The sequence below is a fragment of the Propithecus coquereli genome, unplaced genomic scaffold, assembly GCF_000956105.1.
Source record: "Propithecus coquereli isolate 6110/MARCELLA unplaced genomic scaffold, Pcoq_1.0 Scaffold209, whole genome shotgun sequence".
In the NCBI taxonomy this organism is placed as follows: domain Eukaryota; kingdom Metazoa; phylum Chordata; class Mammalia; order Primates; family Indriidae; genus Propithecus; species Propithecus coquereli.
In genome coordinates this window covers 4,602,616-4,624,139 of record NW_012145967.1, presented here as the reverse complement: position 1 = coordinate 4,624,139, position 21,524 = coordinate 4,602,616, and the positions used below count along the sequence as shown (strand labels likewise).

Genomic DNA, 21,524 nt, shown 5'->3' with positions numbered 1-21,524 from the left:
TTAAGGCTGAAGTTGACAATGGTACTCTTTTGCTAAAGGTTCATTGTTATTCCAAATTAATGAAAAGCCTGTATTATTCTTTTTAACTTTTCATCTGTTGTTAAAGACATATTTCAAGATGATGAAATTTAGCCTGCTTACTCTTTATTCTTTATGAACAGGCAGTGTAGCCAATCAAGTATTCCACCCAGTGATGTTTGACAAATGCGTTCAAACTCTAAAGAAGAGCTGGCCTCAGGAATCTAACTCGAATCGGAAAAGAAAGAAAGAACAGCCTGTGAGCTCTCAGGCTAATCCAAGGAGGCATAGAAAAAGAGGAAAGCCACCCAGGAAAGAAGATATTGAGGTAAGTAGTAAACTGAATAATGAAATGTATCTACACAAACACATGATTTTATTTATTTAAGGATTGACTTTTAAATATGATTTCAGGCATCATGATTATAACCAAAAGGGCCTAAACTATCATCAGCTATTCAGTACTACTTTAAGTTGCCTCTTGGGCTTCGTATACTTCTAAGGGCACATTTCTGCCTTGCCATCTTTCCAGTGTCTTGATCATCTCTCCCCAGCCTTGTTCTCAGGTGTTCTTGACAACATTCTAACTGTTGTATGTGCCACATTATCTTATTGTCACTACAGGGGGTGGTTGAAGTGTCCTGAAGGCTCTTGTCCCCTTAAGAGCAGAATAGAATAGCAATAATTTCAAATTCTTGTGTGACAACATAGGATAGTAGAGGTTCATTGACGTCAAAACTTCTAAGAAACACAGGAATTCTAATTGACAAAAAAACACAGAGCTGGTAACTATAGTGGCCATCTAGCCCAGTGATTTACCATTGTAACCATGGAGACCTGGAACAGTCAAGCAACCTGGTCAAAGTCATGTCACCTCAGCATCAGCTGCTACCTGGAGTTTAACTGGACTTGGTTTGTATAAATTGAAAACCACGGGACAAAGTGCTAGGCATTATTACACAGTCACCTATACATTTCTTCATAATCTAGATGGATGAAATTATAGAACAAGAGGATGAAGAAAATATTTATTTTTCTGCCCGGGACCTTTCTCAAATTCGAAATGCCATCTTTCATGTTTTGAAGAATTTCTTAAGGCTTCTGCCCAAGTTTTCCCTGAAAGAGAAGCCACAGTGTGTACAGAATTGTATAGAGGTAAGTGAAAATTCCAAGAACCTTAGGGCAACTTCAAAGGAGATAGACTATGGCTAATACTTAATGAGTACAAAAAATCAGGCCTTTTCTTGGTATCTGTTTTCCAGGTCTTTGTTACTTTAACTAATTTTGAGCCAATTCTTCACGAATGTCATATTACACAAGTCAGGTGAGCCATTAAGTCTTCCAGTGCTACAATTTTAATATAGTATAATAATTTTTGCTCCAGGAGAAATATAAATGCCATTTTATCCTAATTGGCACGCAGGTAGAATTTATTCATTTAAATATGGCTTCTAGGGATAAGAAATATTCCGAGTAAAATTATATCCATTAACTAATGTTTTGCCTTTTTTCTTTAGAGATCTTAACCAAGCAAAATACATACCAGAACTGGCCTATCATGGGTTGTATTTGCTGTGCTCCCCAATTCATGGCGAAGGAGATAAGGTAAAGGAGATAAGGATCTAATTTAGTTACTAGTTGAGTTGAAAGCAGGTGAACCATACAACGGAAAGACATTAAAAGCATTTGATGGCCCGGGGCAGTGGCCTCATGCCTGTAATCCTAGCACTCTGGGAGGCCCAGGCGGGAGGCTCGCTTGAGGTCAGGAGTTTGAGACCAGCCTGAGCAAGAGTGATACCTGTCTACTAAAAATAGAAAAATTAGCTGGGTGTGGTGTTATGTGCTGTAGTCCCAGCTACTTGGGAGGCTGAGACAGGAGGATTGCTTGAGCCCAGGAGTTTGAGGTTGCAGTGAGCTATGATGACGCCATGGCACTCCAGCCTGGGCAACAGAGCGAGACTCTATCTCAAAAAAAAAAAGCAATCAATATAACACCATTTTAACTTACTAGGTCGTTTTCATCACCTTATATTATTTGTATAATAAAACTTATCACTATTTCTATTTGCTGTCATTTCTTCATTGCCAAATTTATATCAAAATACTTGTTGGCTACAGCAAATTATTGTTAGGTTTTAGACAGAAAAAAATGGTTTTGTGTAAATAAGGTAGAAGGAACAGATAAGCTACTGAACAGTTACTTTCATAAAAGTATTTATCAAATTGGTTCGAAAACAAGAATAGTCATAGAATTTTCAAATTCTCTCTGTCAATTCATATGTGCTTTGGTATTTCTATTAGTATTTGTATTATTTTAGTTGGTATCCTACAGGAATTTTATAGGTTCTCTTATTCCTGGTTAGAACTGTTATCTGGGTGTTGCCCCCTATGTTACCTTAATATTATCACTACCATTAACATTGGAATTAGGGTTATTCGTGTATGGTGATGCTAAACTTAGATGTCATTAATAAAACAATAACACTTTGCAAAAACTGTGATGAACAAGGTCATGCGGCTTTTGGTGGCCATGATACAGTTAATTTGCAGAGATAATAACCTAAGAAGAAGGTTTGGGGATACTTGGGGTTCTGCACATTTGTGTTCAAATTCTGACTTTGCTACTTACTAGCCATGTGCCCTTGTATGAATTATAAGACCTGGCGAAAATGTCAGATTTTACATCTGGACAAAAAGGACAAAAGTCTTACCTTCCTCATATATTTGTCACAGGATTAGGTGAAATTAAGCATGTCAAATGCCAAGCACAATGCGTGTTGTTTAGGAAACATTGAATATTTTATGTTTTGTGACTTTCTCATTTCTGTGTGCTTGAAATATGAATGTGATAGAATTCATAGTAATGCTTTCAATTTCCATGCCCTTTTTTTAACATTTTAAAAGATAAAATAGTTGGGAAAATTTATCCTTTGAGGTCTACCGTGTCTCTAAAGATGTGTTTTTTTCATTGTAAAAGTATTGACTTGATGTTAGGCAACGATGGTTTTAGCCAGATCTTTAATTATTTATCCTTGGACAGCCCACCTTTGAAGTTTTTTTAATTATCTGTAAAATGGAAATTATTCATGTCCTCATGGAGTTGTTGTGAGGTTTTAAATTAAATATAGTAAAATCTAGCTGTATATACGAAAGTGCTTAATGCAATACCTACCACATACTTGTTTTTCAGCAAATGTTTTATTTACTGGATGAAGGAATTAATCAGTTGACTAAATTATATGAGATAATATATTGAAAGGTGCTTTGTAAACTGCAAGTAAAATATATTGTAAGCTATCCTTCTTCCCCACCTCCCACCCCCTTTTTTTTTGAGGCAGGGTCTCTGTTACCTCGGCAAGAGTGCAGTGGCATCATCATAACTCACTGCAACCTCAAACTCCTGGGCTCAAGGGATCCTCCTGCCTCAGCCTTCCAAGTAGCTGGAACTACAGGCATGCGCCACCACACTCAACTAATTTTTCTATTTTTTTGTAGAGGCAGAGTCTCACTGTGTTGCTCAGGTTGGTCTCAAAGTCTTGACCTCAAGCAGTCGACCCACCTCAGCCTCCCTAAGTGCTAGGATACGGGCGTGAGCCACCATGCCCAGCCGTCTTCCCCTTTTTCTCATATGGGAATATTAGTAGCATTCTGTGCCATTTATAAATATGACAGTGAATTGCCCTAAATTCTGACTTATAATATGCAAGAGGTGGGGAGAGAAACTAGATGATGTTCTTGTCATTATCAGCAATTCTTTCACACTCTTTACATTGTATAATACATTTATCAAATACCTGGTAATTGTCTAAGAAATACGTCCCTAGTGTTCAGCCAGCAATTATGCTAGCCTGACTTACCTTCAGATGGCTTGAAATGGTTTCCTAGAGTCTGTGTCACTATGTTTAAGACCCCTCGGTTCTCTGTCAGGCTTTAAATTGAATTTTCTTTTCTCTTCTAGGTTATCAGTTATGTTTTCCATCAAATGCTCAATGTAATATTAATGTTAGAAGCGGGTGAAGGATCCCATCGCACCCCCCTTACTATTACTTCCCAAGTCATCAATCAGAGAAACCAGGCAGTCCAGTTTATCAGGTGAAGCGTACACATCTTGAATGTTCACTCTCTTCATCTCTTCCTCAGTCATCTGTGCCCTGCGCTAACCAAGATTTCTTACACTTACGGAATTAGAATTCCTGGCCTGATGGTGGTTTGGGGGGCCGAAATAAGACACTTCATAGCTAATCGGATTCACATGGTTTGGGTCACTGTTGGTTGTCCCCGAGTGGGGATTGTTAAAGAAGTAAGGAATCTGCAGTGCGGGGGCAGAGCCAGCCTCCAGTGTGATTGCATCCAGCCTGGGAGGTCAGCCTCTGAGAGGACAGTCGCCTCTCCTTTCTCCGTCATTGTCTGCTTTAGTGTTTACTACCACAGCACATCTGCCTCTTTTTTCTCTTTTCTGTTTCTCTCTGCTCTATGTCTCTTTGCATTTGTTCTTTGCAACTTTTTCCTTGTTTCTTCTCACTTTTCTATTCCTCTCTCCCTGCAGAAAATACTTCCTGAAGGGAAGAATTAAGTTGCTTTTTTACTTTAGCAATAATTGATAGACCACTTTTTCCCTCATGAGTCACTCATCTTCACTTAAAAAGTCTCATGTCTTAGCTTTATTAGCAAAGACATGCTTGCTGTGTCATCGGTTTTTCTTTCCCTCCCTTACTGAATATTTGGCATGCAGTTTGGAAGTGGTGCAGAGAAGTGGTAAGTGTGTACATACCTGCAGGTATGCACAGTATGTAGTATGGTTCGAGACTTGGGTATGGATGATGTCATCTTGTCACTGAGCAAATGTGTCTTACTGGGGATTTTTTTAAACATTAAATGACTAAGGTGTTTTAAGTGGAAACACTGTTGCTTTGATTTTTCCATGAGAGTTCATATCACCAATTGCAATAATGTTCGTATAATGGTACAGATAAATTTAGCGCCAAAACGGATTAAGTCTGGACATTGTGGTAATTTCTTCTTGTGATAAAGTTTAGAGAAGTAATCTTACAAGTACATTAGAGTAGCTGCATTTCACTGAGCTATTATGAGGCAGTACTGAGTCTTAGTCAATTTTTATATTTATCCCAAAAGGATATATTAATATTTCACATCTTAATATGAAATTTAGTAAGTAGTCAAAACAGTCATATGAAGATTACATTTCTGCTTTTCCTTGAGGACTCAGCTACTCAGCAACAGCACTCAAAACTATGCATAGGAAGCACTTAGTTTTCTACTATGATATGTTATGTCTTTGCTCTTCATTCTACTGAGACAACTCTTGTAATATGGGGGTGGTTTTTAATATTTATGTTCTAAATACAGGAGTAGTGGTTTTGGAGGACAGGGTCACTCACTGTGTTGTAAATGGTGGATATGTTTTTCTTTTAAATAGCTCACTTGTGGACGAACTGAGGGAGAGCATATTCCCAGTCCTCCGTGTCTTACTGCAGCACATCTGTGCCAAGGTACCATTTGCTTCAGTAATAACAACACAGAAGTATGTGACATGTACAGATATGTGTGTTTGTGTGTGTGCGTGTTCTTGGGAATGAGTCTGTATCATTACTAAAAGTAGCCTTATTTAAATATTTGCTAGATGTTCCCCTAGACAAAGGGTTCTGTAAAAAATTAGTTTTTATTTTGGAAAATGTCAAACACACACAGAAACGAGAAGAGGGTGGTGAACCACTACATATCCGTCACCTGTCTTCAACAATACTGTGTCATTTATACCCCTGTCACTCCCTCTAACACATGTATACCCTGGATTTTTTTTTCTGGGTCATCTGGAAGGAATGATAGATTGTTTTTTTGAAGCAAATTCCATCATATCCTTTCATACATAATATTTTAGTATGTTTCTCTAAAGGATAAAAACTCATGAAAACCATAGTCACAAAATATTAACACACCTAAAAAAATTATACAGTAATTCTTTAATTTTAATGACTATCTAGTCCATGTTCGAATTTCCATAATTATCTCTTAAATTTTCGTAACCATTTAGACAAATGATTCTTAATTTGAGACATATGGACACTATGGGTCCGTAAACTCTGAAATTGTATGCTAAACTTGTATGTGCATTTTTCTGGGGAGAAGGCTTATAGATTTCTTACAGGTTAATTTTCAAAGGGGTCTAAAACCTAAAATTTATTAGTCATTTACCTAATATTTAAAAATCATTGAACTAGTTACGCTCACTAATTTTCAACTTATAACGTGTTTAAGTTGTCCTGGAGGTGGATATTGGCTTGGCAGCTTCTCTGTTTTTGTGTTTCAGGTGATAGATAAATCAGAATATCGGACCTCTGCAGCACAGGCCCTGGTCCAGCTGCTCAGTAAACTTCCCTGTGGGGAGTACGCTACATTCATTGCCTGGCTTTATAAATATTCACGAAGTTCCAAGGTACGAGATATATCTGCATAAAGTCTTGGGTCCTAGCTCTGCAAACTTCTAATGGCAGTCAGTTCTGAATGAGGAAAAAGGTTTCTTTGATTCTCATTCCTATCTGATGGTGATTCTTATGATTTTGCTTTACCAGATCCCACACCGAGTTTTTACTCTTGATGTGGTCTTAGCTCTGTTAGAACTGCCTGAAAGAGAGATGGATAATACTGTCTCCTTGGAACATCAGAAGTTCCTAAAGCATAAGTTCTTGGTGCAGGACATTATGTTTGACCGCTGTTTAGACAAGGCACCTACTGTCCGCAGCAAGGCATTGTCCAGCTTTGCACATTGTCTGGAACTGACTGTTACCAATGCATCGGAGAGTATACTGGAACTCCTAATTAACAGTAAGTATTGTGAGGATTGTGAAATGAAACTGGTTTTGTATTTAGCAAGAAATAGACTGTGAGGGAATCATTCTTTGTTGTGGCAAAAATAATAGATCTGATAAGATCTATTTTTACCCTCAAACTATTTTCAGTATGTTTTATTGTCAAGTAGCTTTTTAAATATGTAAGCCTGATACATTTGAAAGGCCTTTTTAAAGTATTTCAAATGTTCCTAGTTTAGAGGTGAGATTGTGGGCTGCCTGTACTATTACTTCTCACTGGTAGGCATTGGCTGCGTTGGACCCAATACCCACTTAAAGTGCATACTCAGGGAGAACATTATCAATGGTAAGCAATTTAGAATCTGTCTGCCTGGTCTGTAGGCTTCATTATCTTGATTTTGATCCTTCCGTGGATATTTGCTTAGGGTTTATGCTACTGTGACTTTCTTTCTTCCATCTGCTTATTTTTAGGTCCTGCAGTTTCAGGAATAGAGAGTCACCCTGGTACCTTACTGAGAAATTCATCAGGTATTGGATCAATATAGTTTCAAATACTGAATAACTGTCTTGTAAAAATTTGCTGAATATTTGAAATGTGTTGTCTACTCTCGTACTTACCTATTCTAATATTGTACTTTTTTGTCATTAGAGAAGTTGAAATTCATTTCAGCAATAATGTAATGACTTATATGAGTAACATGCCATGCTTATGTTGTTACAAAGTATAACACATTTTTACTTTAATGACTGTGCTTCTTTTTTTTATTTTTAAGCTTTTTCCTATCAAAGGCAGACAGTTAACCATTCTGAACCCTCAGGGGATGTCAACATAGACAGCGGTGGTGAAACAGTTGGATCTGGGGGTATGTCAGATTTTATCACTGTCAGATAGGTAATACTTTTGGATTTCAGACAACCGTAAGTAGAGTCTAGAAACCTTGGAATTTTCTTTTCTTAAAAGTGGAAGAATTTCTATTATATTTTTAATTGATATCCTTGCACTACACTAAATTTCATTTTAGGTTAAAGAATAAACGACATTCCAGTTAACATGTACTGATCCTGCCCTGTACCTATAACACTTAAGAGAATTATTAGAATGTTTTATTTTCTTATTAAAGTCAATCATTGTGAGCTCTTGGGATTGCTGACCAAAAAAGGACCAGTTACTGGGGAAAGTGGAGCAGAGATTAAATTTGCATTTGAGGAAAAGTCATCGCAAAAAAGAGGGAATGGGAACAGTCCCCAGTCTTGTTCCTGATTCATTCTGCGTCACTTTTGCCGTCACATCATCTTGACTGTAACTGAGCCATCCCAGAATCCAATTCTAATACATGGTAGGGACTGTTGTGTCCAAGCTTCTACTGAAAAGGACATTTCAGAATTTAGCTTATAATTTGTCTTCAGAAATTATAACAACTTGTACCAACTCAATTATTAAATAGCTGCATGACCTAGGGCATCAGGGTCGATAAAACTCCCTATCATTTTCCAATCCTAACACCTTCCCTGTATTTTATAGAAGGCTGTTGTGAGAATCTGTGGAAATAACATTTTAGGGAAGTGATTTAAAGAAACAAGACAGAGAAAGAGAAAATATTAATATGTGTGGATTAATTATATAATTAGCTTTATTCATTCAATAAACATTTATCTGGTCCTTCCTAATCTGTTCTAGGCATTGTAGATATACACTTTAATAAAACATAAATTTCTTAAGTTTTACCTCTTAAGGAGCAGTGGAAAAGACAGATAAGCAGATATATAAATGTGTGTATGTGTATATATGTATATATATGTATATACACACACATACATATATATATACATATCCATATATGTATGTGTATACACACACATACGTACGCACACATATATAATGCTGTGAGACAGGTGCCAAGAGGATGATTACTGCTTATCTAAATATTTGGCCTAGAAGATTAGCGTAGAATTAACTTTGTGAGGCTAGATATTAGCATGTGTTACTCAAATTTAGAGCAATAACTGAATCTATAAGAAACAAGATTCCTTAATTTTGTAGAAAAATTGAATCTGGAAAATCTGAATGTTTTTGTTGACTCCAGTGTTCCTCTTAACAGGTTACAGATTTACTGTTGCACAGACTCTTTCCTTTTTATTTATTTATTTTTTTTCATTTTTCTGCAGTACACCATGACATTCAGACTCTTTTCTAAGCAATATCAAATTGTGTTGATTTAGTGATGCTGTAAAATTAGAAAAGTTTGAAAATCTAAAGAGTCCATGTTCCCATTTTATTTTTCATAAACTGAAAGAACATGTATTATTGGCATTAATTATACCTTAAAAAATCTATGTAGTTACTACATACCATGCCCTGTGCCAGGTGCTTTCTTTGTTTTTTAATTGATATATAGTTCACATACTATAAAATTCACCATTTAAAGTGTGTAGTCACAAGTCCCAAGTCTAATTCCAGAACATTTTTAGCAGCTGAAAAAGAAACCCTGTACTGACTGGCAGTCATTCTTCATTTCCTACTTCCTCCTTGCTTTCTGTCCCTATAGAATTGCCTATCCTGGACATTCCACATAAAGGGAATCATGCAGTATGTTGTTTTTTTCTGTCTGGCTTCTTTCACTTACTTAGCATGATGTTTTCAAGGTTCATTCCTATTGTGGCATGTACCAGTACTTAATTCCCATTTTTTTTTTTTTTTTTTTTTTTTGAGACAGAGTCTCACTTTGTTGCCCGGGCTAGAGTGAGTGCTGTGGCATCAGCCTAGCTCACAGCAACCTCGAACTCCTGGGCTCAAGCAATCCTTCTGCCTCAGCCTCCCGAGTAGCTGGGACTACAGGCATGCGCCACCATGCCTGACTAATTTTTTCTATATATATATACTTTTAGTTGTCCAGATCATTTCTTTCTATTTTTTAGTAGAGATGGGGTCTAGCTCTTGCTCAGGCTGGTCTCAAACTCCTGACCTTGAGTGATCCACCTGCCTCGGCCTCCCAGAGTGCTAGGATTACAGGGGTGAGCCACCACGCCCAGCCTACTTCATTCCTTTTTATGGTGGAATATTATTCTGTTATAAGGATACCACATTTTGTTTATCCATTCATTAATTGATGGACATGTGAGTAATTTCTACTTTTGGGGTATTATGAATAATGCTGCTATGAACATTCTTGTACAAGTTTTTGTGTGGATGTATGTTTTCATTCCTTTTGAGTATATACCTAGGAGTAAAACTGCTGAGTAATGTGGTAACTCTGTGTTTAACATTTTGAGGAACTACCAAACTCTTTTCCAAAGTGGCCATACCATTTTACAATCTTACAAGGAAGGTATGACAATTCTGTTTCTCCATATTCTTACCAACACTTGTCAGCCTGTTTTATTTTAAACATCCTGGTGGGTATGAAGTGGTACCTCACTGCAGTCTTGATTTACATTTCCCTAGTGACTAATTATATTGAGCAGATGTTCATGTGCTTATTGGCTATTTGTGTATCTTTGGGGAAAGATACACAAATTCAAGCCCTTTGCCCGTTTTTTAATTGGGTTATTTGTCTTTTTATTTTTTAGTTTTAAGAGTTCTTTTTGTATTCTGAATCCAAGTCCTTTATCAGATAAATGATTTTCAAATATTGTTCCCCATTTCTGTGGATTATCTTTTCATTTTCTTGATTATGTTCATTGAAGCAAAAAACATTTTAATTTTGATGAAGTCCAATTTATCTTTTTCTTTTTTTACTTGTGATTTTGCTGTCATAGCTAAGAAACCATTGCCTAATTCGAGGTCACAAAGATTTGCTCCTGTGTTTTCCTATAAGAGTTTTACAGTTTTACCTCTTACATTCAGGTCTCTGATCAATTTGGAGTTAATTTTTGCATATGGTATGTGTGGGGTCCATCTTCACTCACATATGAATATCCACTTGACATAGCACCATTCATTTGAAAGACTATTCCTTCACTTTTGAATGGTCTTGGCACCCTTGTGGAAAATCTGTTGCCTTATTTATATGAATTTATGGGTTTATTTCTCAACTCTCAATTTTATTCCACCGATCTGTATGTCTGTCTGTATGCCAGTACCACACTGTGTTGATTGCTGCTGCATTACAGTGTGGGAGAGGAAAAGTAACTTTTTCCTCAATCCTCATGAGTTCTTAGTTGGAACGGACCCCTGTAACAAAAGAAAGATTAATGAGAGAAAGAAGAAAAACAAACAAGTTTATTAATGTGTTCAATACACATCATGCAGGAAAAACCTAAGGCAAAGGAACTCAAAGCGGTGGCTTAAAAGTCCCCGTATATAAGATCTTCAACAAAGAACAGTAAATTTGTAGGGAAATAACAGGACAGAGAAAAGCAGTTTTAGGCTTCCAGAGGGGGAAACCATAGGAAGGTAAATATAGATGTTCCCTGACTTACAGTGGAATTAAACTCATCATTAAGTTGAAAATATTATAAGTTGAAAATGCAATTAATACAGCTAACCTGCTGAACATCATAGCTTACCTAGCCTGTCTTAAATGTGCTCACAACACTGACGTTAACCTACAGTTGGGCAAAATCATCAAACACAAAGTCTACTTTATAATAAAGCATTTAATATCTCATGTAATTTATTGAATACTGTACTGAGAGTGAAAAACAAAATGGTTGTATGGGTTCTAACCATTAACATATACAACTGAAAGCACACTGGTCCCAGAGAATGTTTGAAGCATTTTGTAGACATAATGGGATGCGAAAACACAAAAACAATGTTAAAAAAAACCACTGGCAACAGTACACTGTAGAGTATTGGTTGCTTACCCTCACAATGGCGTGGCTCGTGGGGAGCTGTGGCTCGCTGCCACTGCCAGCATCATGAGAGAGTATCCTGCAGCATACTGCTAGCCCAGGAAAAGATCAAAATTTAAAGTACAGTCTGAATGCACATCGATGATTTTCTCACCATTGTAAAGTCGAAAAAATCTTAATAGAACCATCGAAAGTTAGGAACTGTCTGTATGTGGAAGGAAAACAATGAAGCGAGGCTTGTTTGTGGATTCCTCTGGCCATCTCTTGGCTCACAAAAGTCTAGAGTCATCTCCAGTAAAGAAGAATTTATATCCTGCCTATTCGCAGAAATGGGGTAAGAGAGAGAGAGCTTTTCCTCTGATTGCTGCTGCTTAATTGCCTTCAGCTCAAAAATAATTTTTATATCAAAGGCATAATGTGCAGTGACATATTCTGGTTTCCTTCAGTAGTTAAGTTTTGAAATCAGGAAAAGTGCATTCTTCATATGTGTTCTTTTTCAAAACTCGTTTGGCTATTCTGGGTCCCTTGTATATCCATTTGAATTTTAGGGTCAGCTGTGAATTTCTGCAAAAAAAAAAGGCATCTTGGATTTTGATAGGGATCAGTCTGTAGATCAATTTGGGGATATTCCCATCTTAATGTGTCAAGTCCTCTATCCCAGTGGTCCCCAACCTTTTTGGCACCAGGGACTGGTTTCATGGAAGGCAGCTTTTTCCACAGATTGGGATGGGGTGTGGTTTCTGGATGATTCAAGTACATTACATTTATTGCGCAGTCAGACTTTTCTGCTAATGATAATCTGTATTTGCAGCCACTCCCCAGCACTAGCATCACCGCCTCAGCTCCAGCTCAGATCATCAGGCATTAGGTTCTCATAAGGACTGTGCAGCCTAGATCCCTTTCATGTGCAGTTTATAGTAGCGTTCACGCTCCCGTGAGAATCTAATGCTGCAGCTGATCTGACAGGATTTGTTTCAGTGATGTTTTGTAGTTTTCAGTGAATTTTTGCTCTTTAAATTTTGTTCTAAGTATTTTATTCTTTTTGATGCTTATAAATGAAATTGCTCTCTTAATTTCATTTTGAATTATTCATTGCTAGTTTTTACAAATAATTTTTTATTATTGATCTTATGTACTGTAACTTTGCTAAACTTGTTACTGTCTCTAATAGTTTTTTATGGATTCCTTAGAATTTTCTATCTGTAAGATCAAGTCATCTGTGAATAGAGATTGTTTTACTTCTTCCTTTCCAATCTGGCTGTCTTTTACTAATATTTTAATATTTCTTTTATTTGCCTATTTGCCCTAGCTATATCTCTAGTACAATGTTGAATAGAAATGTGAAGAGTAAACATCTTCATCTTTTTCTGTACTTAGGTGAAAGTTTTTGGTTTTCACCATTGAGTATGATGTTAGCTGTGGATTTTTTAGGATGACCTTTATTATTGTGAGGAAGTTTTCTTCTATTCCAAGTTTGTTGAGAGTTTTTATCATTTTTAAAAAGGTGTTGGATTTTGCAAATGCTTTTTCTGCATCTCTTGAGAGGATCATATGGTTTTGTCCTTTATTTGCTTACTATGTGGTAATTTACATTGATTTTCATGTTAAATCAACATTTTCATTCCTGGGATAAATCACAGACATGGCGTTTAATCCTTTTTATATCTTGCTGGATTTGATTTGCTTGTATTTTTTTTTTTTTGAGAAATTTGATGTATATATTCATAAGGGACATTGGTCTTTTGTTTTCTTTTCTTGAGATGTCTTTGTCTGGTTTTGCTATTAAGGTAATGCTGTCCTAATGTTATGAGGTGGGGAGTGTATTCTTCTCTTCTGTTTTTTGAAAGAGTTTGTGAAGGATTGGTGTTCGTTTTTAATATTTGTTAGAATTCTCCAGTAAAACCATCTGGTCCTTGGCGAGTGTGTGTGTGTGTGTGTGTGTGTGTGTGTGTGTGTGTGTGTGTGTGTGTGTGTGAGAGTGAGTGAGAGAGAGGGAGAGAGAGAGAGAGGTTTTTTTGATTACTAATTCAGTTTCTTTATGTGTTATAAGTATATTTGGATTTTCTATTTCTTTTTGAATCAGTTTCCATAGTTTGTATCTTTCTAAAAATTTGTTCATTTCATTTAGGATACTTATTTTGTTGGCATAAAAATGTTCATAGCATTCCTTTGTAATGCTTTTTATTTATGTAAGGCTGATAGTTATGTCCCTTCTTTCATCCCTGATTTTAGCAATTTGAATTTTCTTTTTTACTTTCTTGGTCAGTTAAACTAAAGGTTTGTTAATTTTGTTCATCTTTTCAAGGAACCTACTTTTGGTTTCATTGATTTTTCTCTATTGTTTTCCATTTTGTATTTTTTTAAGGTGCCTTCTTATGTGTCAGCAGTTCCCAAAATGTGATTTGGGAGCCCTCAGGGGTCCTCAAACTGAGTACTATGCTTGTAATAATAATCAAGATGTCATTTACCTTCCACACTGTCTTTCTAACACATGCAAATTGGAGTTTTCCAATGTCCCATGGTGTATGATGTCAAGACAGATTGCAGGCAGAAAGAGTTGAGAATCCAGCAGCTTTTATTAAGCCAGACATTACAGCGTTTGCAAAAATGTAAAACAGTGCCATTCTTTTCAGTGTTTTCTTTTTGTTTGTTTTAGAAAATATAGTTGTTTTTTATTAAAAATTCCATTTGTAGTCACATCTTGCTATTTTAAAATGAATTAGTAAATAGTTTTACAATTTTCAGTTTAAATTTCTAATTCATATTAAAAGATATAATCCACATAAAAAAAGGTCTTTGGGATCCTTAGTAATTTTTAAGAGGGTAAGAGGTCTTTGAGTGACAAGTTTTAAAGCTTCTGTTATATATTATCTCATCAAATCTTTATTAAAAACCTGATGGGTTAGATTTTCCTATTTGTAGCTAAACAAAATAGAAGAGCTGAATAATTTATTTAGAATTTTAGAGATAGGAGCCAGGATTTGAAATCGAATTTTTAATATTCCAAATCATATGCTTTATAGTGAATACCTAATTATTCACATTTTCTTCTTTTTCTACACCATTTCATACTCTGATTTCTTAGGATTTAAACCAAGCTAGTTAGTGAGTTTTAAGATGAGCATATTTTCTTGGTACCATGTGGTGAAATGTTAGAATCTGTGTGGTTTTTCTTGGAGTGTAATGACTCTTTGGCGTTCCCTCCACAGAAAGATGTGTCATGACGATGCTGAGAAAGAGGATTAGGGATGAGAAGACCAACGTTAGGAAGTCTGCACTCCAGGTGTGAATTTTTTCCCACATTTTTTAATGTGCTCTCTTTTTATGTGCTAAAAACTTGGAAATGCAAGGGATTATTTTTAAAAACCCCAGGCCTTATTCATTACTTAATTTGCTTTCACTTAACTGTTAGTTGACCCTGATTCTGTTATATATAAATTATATAGATGAACTGAAAGATTGTCTGTTTTCAAGATTTCCAAGAGAACCACAAATTTATATCCTTAATTTCTTTTGTTTAGAATAGGAATTCTTAACTTGGGGACCAAGGGTAGATTTTAATAGCTTCGTAAAATTGTTTGTAAATATTTGTTCATACAAAATGTGTGTCAGTTTTCCTCGGAGAGAGGCCTTAGCTTTCATCAGATTCTAAAAGATGGGATGTTGTAGGGAAGAAGGATGGATCCATGACCCCCAAAATGTTAAGAACCACAAACTTCCAGAAAGTTTCCTTTGTCCACAATTTGTCTTTGTGTATTTATGCTATGCAGTCATCACTTCATGTTGCATATCTGCCTTCTAGGTGTTAGTGAGTATTTTGAAACATTGTGAAGTCTCATATATGAAGGAAGACCTGTCAATTCTGCAGGACCGGTGTCGAGACCCTGCAGTGTCTGTCCGGAAGCAGGCCCTACAATCTCTTACCGAACTTCTTATGGTGAGAGGCAAGGCATATGTATCTAATGCATGGTATTTTACATTAAAAGTAATTCCTCATAATACTTACCTGTTGTTAAATGGTAAGTTGACCATTAGAGACTCTGCCAATTCCACTGTAGGACTGTATAATGTAAGAGAAAAGAAGAGGTATCTTTCAACTATGTGTGATAGACTGTACTTCCTAGTAAATATAAATGGGAACTAATGCCAGAGAATGCTAATTGTTAGGCTTTTCTTCAGTTTAAATCTCACATAGAAAAATAAATTTAAAAATTAATTTGGTTGTGCTGGAGGCCTAGATGAATTTTTGTCAATTAAAACATATATATATGGTATTGCCAAAAGAGCAGACCCACTAATGCTATACACAGTTTACTTCTGCCAGCTAATTAGCTGTTGAAGAATTTTAAAAGCACGTTTTTTTCTTTATTTCGTGGTAGAAGGCATTAAACAATGCATATTTTGACTTTCTCTGTCAGCGTCTATTCTACTTGCTCCTTTGGATAAATATTATTTGCTCTTGATTTTGAATGACTAAAAACATACTGATTTACTATTACTAATAAAATAATGACTTTAATATATACATTTAAAATTTTATTAATAGTATGCACTGATTTACAATAAGCCAGAGGTTGAATTTTGTTCTTGCACGTATTTTGAGCATTGATTCTTTTTCACTCTGTGGTCTGTTTGCAGTCGAATGTGTAATTATTTTTAACCTGTTTCTCAAAACATTGATGACAACTTCACTGACTTGTATTTAGACTTCTAATAGGATAAGACCTCTGACATTATAATTTTTTCAATCCTAAGGCCCAACCTCGATGTGTCCATATCCAGAAAGCCTGGCTGAGGGGGGTAGTCCCCGTGGTGATGGACTGCGAGAGCACCGTGCAGGAGAAGGCCCTGGAGTGCCTCGACCAGGTCCTGCTGCAGAACATCAAGCACCACAGTAAATTTCACACTGGGGACGACAGCCAGGTGCTGGCTTGGGCACTGCTTGCTCTCCTCACCACAGAAAGCCAGGGATTGAGGTATGCTAACTGTATGACTTGTGTTCCTTATGGAAGGCCATAAGACTTTGTACTCATTTCTCCACTGATCTTGAGAAACCAACTTTCCACATTACTTGGTGTATGTGAAGACTCAATCTTGGTCTCTTTGTTTTCTTGACCTACTTCAAATCTCTTAGCATTTTTGTGGTAACTGTATTTTTGCAACACCATTTTGATCACTTCCTTTGCTTCCCTCTGCATGCCGTCCAGTTTTAGTTTGGTATCTTAATATGTAATAGAAAATGCCCATGGATACAGCATATTATTATGTTACTTTTCCCCAATACTGGCTATTATGAAAGATGACTTCCTAGTTCTTGCAAGCACCGCAGGGGTTTTTTTTTTTTCTGTTTGATAACATTTATTGAGCATACACTGTTTACAGTGAATATGGTATTTAGGAGTTAGGACCTGTTGTAGAGGAATTACCATGCAATAGAAAGAGAAATAGATTTAGTTTTGTAAAATACCATTCTGTGGGATAAAGAAATTGTGGTACATATATGCAGTGGAATATTATATAGCCACAAAAAGAATGGAATCCTGCCATTTGCAACAACATGGATAGAACTAGAGAACATTGTTAAGTGAAATAAGCCAAGCACAGAAAGACTAATCTTGCATGTTCTCACTCATATGTGGGAGCTAAATATTAAAAACAATTGATCTCATAGAGTCAGAGAGTAGAATTATGTTACCAGAGGCTGGGAAGGGTAGTGGGGCCGGGAGGGATAAAGTGAGGATGGTTAATGATTGCAAAATAGTATTAGCTAGTTAGATAGAAGGAACAGTATGTGATAGCATAACAAAGTGACTACAATCAACAATAAGTTAGGTTATACTTTAAAATAACTAAAAGAGTAGAACTGGAATATTCCTAACACAAAGAAATGATAAATACCTGAGGTGATGGATACCCAGTATTTTCTTGATTTGATTAATTCACATTGTGTGCCTGTGTCAAAACAGTACATGTACCAAAAATTCCATTCTGTTTCCTTGGCAAATCACCTTCTCTGGGCCTTAGTTTCCTCATTTGTAAGAGCAGCTGTTCGATTACATGATCTCTTCAAGTCCCATTTGGTAGTAAAACTTTATGACGGAAAATGTGTTCATTCAGCAAATGTTTTCTCAGTACTGGTTGAGCATCCCTAATCCAAAAATCCAAAATGCTCCAAAATCAGAAACCTTTTGAGCACCGACATGATACCACAAGTGGAAAATTCCACACCTGACCTCATGTGACAGGTTGCAGTCAAAAGGGAGGTACACAACACACAGTGTTCAGTATCCCCAAGGGAAAAATAAAATTACCTTCAGGCTATGCATGTAAGGTGTATATGAGACATAAGTGAATTTCGTGTTTAGATTTGGGTCCCATCCTCAAGATGTCCTATTAAGTATATGCAAATATTCCAAAATCAAAAAAAAATCTAAAATCCAAAACACTTTTGGTCTCAAGCATTTCAGATGAGGGATACTCATCCTGTACCCACTCTACACTTTGCTGAGATTCCTAGAAGGGAGGGATTTACCCACCTTTTTCACTTTCCCTGGGGATACCTCATTATGCACACCTAGTATATTAAAGCTTCATGGTAATGTAATGAAAGGTAGTAACCATTCTTCACAAAAGACGAGAGGCCTACTACAGGTCGTGAGAAGCTATCAGGAGGTTTATTTCATTTCTTTTTATTTAAAAAAATTTTTATACTGAAGTGTAGCATATATATAGAAGAGTATACAAACCATAAGGTCAATAAATACTACAAAGAAAATGTACCATGTAACCCCACCACCAGGGTCAAGAAATAAAATACTACCAGGCCCAAGAAGACAATCACACCTTCCCAATCAGTATCCTCCTCAGATCTAACTACTTCTGTGGTTTTAATACAATGTGTTACTTTCCTGTTGTTGAACTTAATATAAATGGTATTATATAGGATGTATTCTCCTGTGTGTCTGGCTTCTTTCACTCAGTGTAATGTAAGATTCATTCAGGTTACTATGTGTATAGCTGTAGCTCATTCATTTTCATTTCTGTGTACACACAAACATATATATGTGTGTGACATTTATGATTAAACCACAATTTATTCATTTTATTTATAGATAATTGAATATCTTTCAGTTTTTGACTATTATATGTAATACCACTATGAATATTCCTGTGTTCTTTTGTACATCTGTTGGGTTTATACCAAGAAGCAGTATTTTTGCATATATTTTAATTCACCTTTAACGGATACTGCTAGACAGTTTTCCAGGATGGTTGTAGCGTTTATGTTTGCAACAGCGATATGTGAGAGTTCTGGTTGCTCCATATCTCAGATAGCATTTTGTATTGTCAGTCTTTTTCTTGTCAGGCATTTTGATGAATGAATAGTGGTATTGCATTGTGGCTTCAATTTACACTGCCACGTTGACCAATGAGATTGAGCTTTTTTTATATGTGGATTAGCATTTAGATACTCACATTGAGAATTACCTGTTTGGATCTCTTGTCCTGTGTTTAATTGGGCTGTCACTCTTTCACCTGTTCATCTAAAAGTGTTCATTACCTATTCTGTGTGCAGTTCATTGTTACATGTATTGCAAATCCCTTTTCCCACTTTGTTTGCTTTTTTACTCTCTTAATGCTGTCTTTTGATAAGTTGAGTTTGTCATTGGTTTTCTTTATAGTTAATGTACTTTTTAAGAAATCTTTTCCTAACCACAGAGTCATATAGATGTTCTCCTATATAATCTTTTTTTTTTTCCTTTTCTCTGTTAGGTATTTAACTTACCTGCCATTGATTTTTGTGCGCTCTGTTAGATGGGGACCAAGTTTGATGTTTTTCTAAATGAAGATCCAGTTACCCTAGAAATATTAATTGAAAAGACTATCCTTTGTTCAGTGCTTTGCAGTGCCATCTTGATGACAAGTCAGGTGTTCATAATTCTAGTCCAGAATTTTCTACTCTGTTTTACTTCATTAGCATGGATATTCTTCCTGCGTTGGGACTACCCTGTTTTAATTATTGGGGTTTTATGAGTTCTGCTCTCCAGCAGAGTCAGTCTCGTGTTCTTCTTGCCTTGCCCCGTACGGTTCTTCAGTATTATCTTACTTATTCTTGGCCCTCTTTATTCATGTGTAATCCATTGGTCAGTCCATTCATTATTAATTATCATTGCATTTTTCATTTCTAAAATTTTCATTTTCTTCATTATAGTTTCCAGTTCTCTGCTGAAATTGCCAATCTTATTTTTGTTTCTTTGAACATATTCAGCATAGTCACTTTAAAGTGTATGTGTCTGATAACGTCACAGGCCCTGTGGATCTGTTTCTCTTTATTTTTGGTAATCTTGTCTTATCTCCTCATATGACATTGCATTCGAAAAATTGTGGAGATAATTTGAAGTTTGGGGTAACATCTAGAGAGGATTTATATCTACATCTGGTGGGTGATTAGGTTAGGGGTACTTCTATACCAGATCACTTTAATCCAGTCAAGGGCGGAGAAGGTTTCGACCTGGGCAGCAGTGACTGTGTGGGCACTTACCCTGTTAAAGTATAGATCCCAAATCCACACCAGGGTACTGACCAAGCCTGCCCTTCCTAGCAGGCCCTGGGCTCCTCTTTTTGTCCTTTTGCCCCATGAATATATCTAAGTCTCTATTTATTAGCTTGATAGCCACCTCTGCCCAAATTGGCAAATGCTTAAGAGAAAACAGTGGCCCACAACTTATGCACTGCATATTTTCTGAAATTATTCTTAACTTCTAGTTGATTTTGTGGCAATTCTTTTTGTTTTTCAGTGTTGCTTCAAATTTTTCATATTTTTGGTATTTGTTTATTCCAAAGGGCTTTAAGGAAACATTAAAACAAAGAAAGAAACATGGGTTCATGTTGAAACCTGGGGTTGGGTTGTGGATGAAACTGCCCAAAGAGGTTGTAGAATGAATAAGAAAAGATGGGAGTTTAGAAGAGGAACCTTGTAGAGGGTGGTCATTTAAGGGTTTGACAAAGGCAGATAGCTCTATGACTTAAAAGGAATAAAGAGGTAGAGGAACAACTATGAGAAAATGATTCAAGTAGAAACAAGGAGTGAGAATCTCAAGCAAAGTGAGCAGTCAACATTTCCAAATCTCTCAAACATATCACAAACAAAACTTGTCCCAAACAAGTCATGTCAAGTTGGAATTTTATACCAAACTAAATTATTCAATATACAAGGTAAAATAAAGCCATATTGAAAAAGAACAAAGCAAAAAAAAAAAAAACTGAGGAAATTCATCACCAATAGCCCTTCACCAAAGAAGCTTCTGTAAAGGATATACTTCAGAAGGATGGAAACTGGATTCAGAAGGGAGAGGAATAGGATTCAAGAAGAATTGGTTACTAAGAAATCAGTAAACACATAGAGAAATCTAAAATAATCACAGACGTTGAAAATCAGTAACAGTAGTGAGAATGATGACGACTAATTGGAATGATCAAAAGCAATGTCAAGCTAAAATATCAAAGCTGTCAGATGAGCCAGAGTGGCCATCAGAGTGTGCATTTTCTTGCATTTGTAGCATTGGATAGGAGGAGACTAGAGACGCTGATTAACAATAGACTTGAGCCAAGACTGGGCAACCAGGGTAGAAGTATATAACCTCTGAGCCGACAGAGCAAAAGTAATGTATTGAAGAAAACTCAATGCAAGAAAAGACAGAATAGAAGTGAAGACTAAAAATAAAAAACAAGAAGGAAAAATAAAAAGCGTGATAAAGAGAAAGCACAAAATAAATGGCTAAATTAATCCAAATAAATCAGTAATCAAAGTAAATGTCAAAGACTTAAATTTAACAGACAAAAGCTTTTAATAAACAAAAGCTTTGGATATAAAAACCAAAATTC

At 36.1% G+C, this 21,524-nt stretch overlaps 1 protein-coding gene across 1 annotated transcript in view; it reads left to right on the top strand.

Annotated features, from left to right (window-relative positions):
• Positions 1-21,524, top strand: part of NCAPD3 (non-SMC condensin II complex, subunit D3) — an 81,757-nt gene that overhangs the window by 12,753 nt on the left and 47,480 nt on the right. The window contains exons 6-18 of the mRNA XM_012644275.1: positions 162-346; positions 1,009-1,173; positions 1,281-1,342; positions 1,536-1,623; positions 3,977-4,110; positions 5,456-5,528; positions 6,347-6,472; positions 6,609-6,861; positions 7,317-7,373; positions 7,619-7,708; positions 14,849-14,922; positions 15,442-15,576; positions 16,395-16,626. Coding sequence (XP_012499729.1) covers positions 162-346; positions 1,009-1,173; positions 1,281-1,342; positions 1,536-1,623; positions 3,977-4,110; positions 5,456-5,528; positions 6,347-6,472; positions 6,609-6,861; positions 7,317-7,373; positions 7,619-7,708; positions 14,849-14,922; positions 15,442-15,576; positions 16,395-16,626 — 1,674 coding nt within the window. The remainder of the gene's footprint in view (positions 1-161; positions 347-1,008; positions 1,174-1,280; positions 1,343-1,535; positions 1,624-3,976; positions 4,111-5,455; positions 5,529-6,346; positions 6,473-6,608; positions 6,862-7,316; positions 7,374-7,618; positions 7,709-14,848; positions 14,923-15,441; positions 15,577-16,394; positions 16,627-21,524) is intronic.